Source organism: Ranitomeya variabilis, chromosome 1 (genome assembly GCF_051348905.1).
Source record: "Ranitomeya variabilis isolate aRanVar5 chromosome 1, aRanVar5.hap1, whole genome shotgun sequence".
NCBI classification, from domain to species: domain Eukaryota; kingdom Metazoa; phylum Chordata; class Amphibia; order Anura; family Dendrobatidae; genus Ranitomeya; species Ranitomeya variabilis.
This window is the reverse complement of record NC_135232.1, coordinates 1089890106-1089896105: the sequence shown is the minus strand read 5'-3', so window position 1 is coordinate 1089896105 and position 6000 is coordinate 1089890106. Positions and strand designations below refer to the sequence as shown.

Here is a 6000-nt window from a genome sequence, read left to right as displayed (position 1 = left end):
ACAAACAGTTTTTATCTGTAACATACAACATTGAAAACAAAAATAATAAAAATTCTGGCCAAACTGCCTGTATGTTGGTTCAATCCCATCACCTTTTACGTTATCCCCACCTAAAGCCTTAAAGGAGTTTTTCACTACTAGGACAACCCCTTCTTAAACTAAATGTTTGGCCTTGATGTAGGCTATTATTTTACCCACCTCCCGTGCCAGCTCAGTTCCTGCGGTGTCGGCACTCGCTCTCCCCAGGGCTGTGATGCCCGGCGCTCAATCAGCGCTGGCATCACAGTCTTCGGACAAACTGAACATGAAGAGGAAGTCAGGGATGAGCTACAGCCGATCCCGGACTTCCTCTATGTTCAGTTTGTCCGAAGATGGAGACAGTGACGCCAGTGCTGATTGGGCACCGGGCATCACAGCCCTGGGGAGAGCGAGTGCCGACACCGAGGGAACGGAGCTGACACAGGATGCGAGTATAGCCTTTATTGTTTTATTGGGGCTGAACATTTAGTTGAAGAAGGATTTGTCCTAGTAGTGGACAACCCCGTTAAAAATCACAGTTGCATGCATGTAGAAATGCAGAATCTGATTATGATTAACAACCTAATCTATACAATAATAGTGCAATGTGAATTGTGCGGCACCATCCAACGGCTGAAGCTTCTTCAGAGCACCATAATGGACTGAATGAGTTAAGAAGGCACATTGGTTTTCTTTCTCCCATGCACTAATGATGGAGCATGGCCCACTGGTGAAAGAGGAGGACAATGCGGTCGGTCATATATTATGACACTCGATACAAGCTGGCAGATAGAAAGTGTTCTGCAGTCTCAACGTTTTCTGAAAATAGACAAAAAAAATGGAAGAATGAAGAAGATCAATGGACACAGAAGCACTCATAGCAGACCTGCTAATACTAATGGGTAACCATCGTTTTCATTTTTATTTAATAAATCGATAGTACAAATTAAAATAAGAAATCTGCTTTCTCCTTCTGGACTGATCATTCATTCTCAAGACTCAGAATGTTTGGGTAAAATCTGTCTTTAGTGAAGACAGATTTCCCCATTAATAGGAAAGGAGATGACAGTTGGTGCTCATAAGATTTTATGGAGAACTGTTACTATCATTTCAAGAGAATTAGCAGAAAGGTCTGTCTGCCTCATGCTCCTCCATAAAATCTTATGAGCACCAACTGTCTGATTTTCCAATTAGTGAAATAGTCAGACAGATTTCAGCCAAGTAGAACGTATTTCTGACAAGTTGCTTATTTTCAGGTGTACGATTGACTTCTGCATTAAAAATGAAAACAATGGTCACTTTTTAAATGTGAAGTCACTTTTTTTTTTAAAGCTCTGCTGACAAATCCTGAAATCAGGCACAAAACATAAAAACGATGATTCAGCTATACTGTCACAAGATACTTCTGCCATTATCTGTGTCACTACTCGGCGATTGTGTTGTGAATTTCAGCTTGCTGACTGTTTCCCCATCATGTTTGTAAATGACAGGTAATTTGTTTTTTTTATAAATTAGAGTCCTTAACCAGTTTCAAGAAAAGGTAAAAGGCTTACACAAGTATGATCACTGGGTATTACAGGCCGGTAGCCCATAACTGCTCTATTAAAGGGAATCTTTCAACAGGTTTTTGCCATTTAGTCTGTGAGCAGAAAAACGTGGAGGAGATACCCCGATTCCAGGGATGTCACTTGCTCAGCAGCTTGCTGTAGTTTCAATACAATCGGGGTTTTATCAGCAGGAGATTATCACTGCCGGACTAAGCGTCTTGTGCTATGTAGTCCAGCTAATCGATGTAACCCCGCCCCCACCACTGATTGGAAGCTTGCTTACAATACACAGGAAGCTGCCAATCAGGGGTGTGGGCGGGGTTATACACCATTCAAAATTCTGACCACTGCCACATCTAAAGCAGAGAGAACAGGGATTTTATCAAAACTACACCAAGCAGCCCAGTAAGTGCACATCGCTGAAATCAGTGTCTCTGCCCATACACCATGCTGCTCTCAGATTAGCAAAAAACAGCTGACAGATTCCCTTTAAAATATTCTGCTGACAAATTGGTCTTTTGTTTTCTAAACCAATAAATCCAACTATATCTACCACTTATTATTTGATGGTAGGTGTGTATGTGGAGATACTGGTATAAGTGGCGATTTTCATACTGTGATCACAATATCCAACTATAGAAGTTTCTCAGCTTAAGTGTATACTAAAGAATGAAGTCTGTCTAGTCGTCATGTGATGGACACTGGCCTTAGCGGACAGCAGCAGCTGTAAAACTGTACTATCACATGGACAGTGTTTTATAATGCACTAACCAGTACTATTAAATAACAGTAAGCAAAGATCTATGAGAAATTGACACAGAAAGTGCAATAGTATAAAGTAATTACTAGTGATGAGCGAGCAGTAGACAGCTCGGTGCTTGGTTCGAGCACTGAGCATAATAATGTACGTCAATGAAGCAGTCGAGCATTTTTCCGGGAGATCTGCACTCAATGGGCGGGAAACAAAGCAGTCACGGAATTGTCAGGAGACAAGAGAGGCAAAGAGAGAGAGAGAAAAAGAGAGAGAGAGACACAGACCGACAGAGAGAGAGAGAGACACAGAGAGAGAGAATATTTCGAGCTTCAGTGCTGAGTGGCTCAGATTAAGATGAGGGAGCCGAGAACCATGTGACACTCGATCGGGCACCAAAATGCTTGATCGAGTATTGAGCAGTGGCGAGCACGCTCGCCCATCACTAGGGATTAGACAAAAACATTTGCTGAGATCACAATATTTTTGTGGTAGATCTTCTTATGCATCCACCTACTGTGGATTTGTAATACAGTGTATACAATTCTATGACTCCTATTATACCCGTGTGTCACTGTATACAACAGTGACATGGGTATGAGCCCCAAAAGAGACATTACAGGTGTTTAAGGAACTGCACACTTAAAGGCACTTCTAGATGCTTCAAATAGGATTTGTCCGTATTTCACATCCATTGGTTACACTGAGTACAGTATTACGTTAACGTTTCGGGTGAAGACCCTTCATCAGACGTATAGGCTATGTTCACTGCATATCGGTCAAGGGAATCCACGATGCAGGGTGGGATTCCCCAAACAGAGACAACCAGGATCCAGCTACATGAAGGCCTGCAGTTGGCCCTGTTTGGGGGAATCCTACCCCGTACCCTAGATCCCCTTGACCTATATACAGTAAACATAGCCTATACGTCTGATGAAGGGTCTTCACTCTTCACCCGAAACTTTAATGTAATACTGTACTTACCACAGTGCAACCAATGGATATGAAATACTGACAATAAATCCTATATGAAGCATCCCCGAGCGCCTCTAGGTGTGCAGTTCCTTCACTCTGTCGACTATTGGTCTACAGAAGCTCAGTGGTTACCAGAGGAGATGGCATCCTTCTTAAGCGAACTCTAATTGACTGGATGTACTGCTACTTTTATACAGATGATATATCCACAGGTTACCAGATTGGGTGTCAGAGCTGCACCAGCACTCCCACCTATAAATGGTTATCACCGCCAGCAATGGCCAGATGCAAATGGTGTACGGAGTGGAACACGAGTGCGGTTTATTGTTTAGTGGCCACTGCCAAGTACTGCAGAGCAGCTCCTATTGAGGAGAAAAGGAGTGTACTCGACAGTGGCCACTACACCGTGTACAGAGCTGTGGTGTTCTACTCCACGTACCCCCTTTGGAGGTGATAACTGCTGACTGGTGGGAGAGCCGGGTGTCGCATCTCCACCGATCTAATATTAATAACCTATTCTAAGAATAGCTCATCAATAGTGATGAGCGAGTGAACTCGTTGCTCGGGTTTTTCCCGAGCACGCTCGGGTGACCTCCAAGTATTTATGACTGTTCAGAGATTTAGTTTTCATTGCGGCAGCTGAATGATTTACAGCTACTAGCCAGCTTGATTCCATGTGGGGATTCCCTAGCAACCAGGCAACCCCCACATGTACTCAGCCTGGCTAGTAGCTGTAAATCATTCAGCTGCCGTGATGAAAATGAAATCTCCGAACACTAACAAATACTCGGAGGTCACCCGAGCAACGAGTGTAGTCGCTCATTACTACTCATCAACATAAAAGTAATGGACAACTCTTTTAATGTAAAGCAGCCAAGTTGACAGTTATCACAACAATAATCTCTTTAGCACATGGCATCTTGAAAGGCTCTATAGGACTCATCCAAAACAAGTGGGTCTTTTCAAACAGCCCCTAGGAATGTGCTACGTACGCGGGCAAACCTAACTTTGGATTGAAATATCTGAAGGCTTGTCAAAATACAAAACCTAGAAATATAAAACACATTTTCTTACCATAATAGCAGTCATTATATATAAACGTTCCCCATTACTGAAGGGGAATACGAATTGGGGTCAGAGAGTAAGTGCCACCTCTACTTGAAAGCCCTCTAATAGCTGGGATTCCAACGGGCTTAACAGAACCTGAAAATCGTGGGGAGAACACAGCACGTTATAAAAGGCCCAGGTTCTATAATTACTACACAGCGCCAACAGATAGATAAAATAGCAGTATATTAATAGTATGGGGGAGTTTATTAATATCAATTCCCAAATGTGATATATAATATACAATATAGTAACTGTATGTATGACATTACAGTCTCTCCTAGAAGCAATGCTTTATAGTAAATCATATTAACTCCTTCATGACAGAGGTATTTTCGTTTTTGCATTTACATTTTATGCTCCTCTGCTTTCCATAACCATAACTTTTTTATTTTTTTCCCCATCAAAATGGCCATGTGAGGGCTTTTTTTTTTCCAGGACTTTTGAACGACACCATTGGTTTTAACAAAGTGCTCTGGAAAACAGGAAAAAAAAATCCAAGTGCGGTGAAATTGCAAAAAAAAAAAAAAAAGTGCAATTCCACAGCTGTTTTTTTTTTAACCATGTTTACTACATGCTAAACTGACCTGCCATTATAATTCTCCAAGTTATTACAAGTTCATAATCGCCAAACATGTCTAGGTTCTTTTTTATTAATTTAAAAAAAAAAAAAAAGTCACCATTTTCCAAGACCAGTAGCGTCTCCACTTTTCGTGATCAGGGGCTGGGTGAGGGCTTATTTTTTGTGTGCCGAGCTGACGTGTTTATTGATACCATATTGGTGTAGACCAGGGGTCCCCAACCTGTAGCTCGGGAGCCACATGTGGCTCGCGGTCCCATGAAATGTGGCTCGCGGCTATCTGCCAGCTTGGTGAATTAGCTCCAGTTGTAGCAAACAGTTATGAAGAGCACATCTGAAAATAGTGAATTTTGTGAGCAGCCCTGCACAAAAGAGCAGATCTGTATGCACATATACTGGTCTTGGGGGTTTAAGTATGATGATTTAAGTATGGTACGCTGGAGACAAGATGACACCACCTGTCAGAGGAGGTGTTTGAAGCTGGATGTGACAGTGTGTTGGGAGTGTGTTATAGGAGAATACTGAATGGGGGTATTGTAGGAACCCAGGGATCTTTGTTTACTGCTTTGGGATGATTGATTTTTGTGGAAAAGCTTTGGTTAACATTATGCCTGTAATGGGGGCTTTGGTTACACCATTATTGTGAGGGGGGCGGGAGCTGAATGTGGCTCGCGACCCTCTCTCAGAGCTGAATGTGGCTCTCAAGGTCAGAAACGTTGGGGACCTCTGGTGTAGACAATCTTTTGATCGCCCGTCATTGCATTTTATTGCAATGAAGTGGAGACCAAAAAAATGTAATTCTGGAGTTTTGATTTTCTCGTTCTGCCATTTAGCGATCGGGTTATTGATAGATCGGGCGATTCTAAACGCTGTGATACCAAATATGTGTAGGTTTGATTTTTTTTATTGTTTTATTTTGAATGGGGCGAAAGGGGGTGGTGAGGTGAACTTTTATATTTTTAAAAAATGTTTTTTTGGTTTTTTTTACTTTTCCCTTGCTTCATTAGTCTTCATGGGACACT

At 42.1% G+C, this 6000-nt stretch overlaps 1 protein-coding gene across 6 annotated transcripts in view; it reads right to left on the bottom strand.

Annotated features, from left to right (window-relative positions):
• Positions 1 to 502: 502 nt before the first annotated feature.
• The window catches only part of LCORL (ligand dependent nuclear receptor corepressor like), a 150378-nt gene continuing 144880 nt past the window's right edge, over positions 503 to 6000 (bottom strand). For 5 of the 6 annotated variants that reach the window (XM_077279993.1, XM_077279994.1, XM_077279997.1 and 2 more), the window contains 2 exons: positions 4366 to 4494; positions 503 to 837 (listed from right to left, as the gene is read on the bottom strand). In XM_077279993.1, coding sequence (XP_077136108.1) covers positions 4400 to 4494 — 95 coding nt within the window. In that variant the 3' untranslated portion in view covers positions 503 to 837; positions 4366 to 4399. The remainder of the gene's footprint in view (positions 838 to 4365; positions 4495 to 6000) is intronic. The other variant, XM_077280000.1, reaches the window with a different exon arrangement.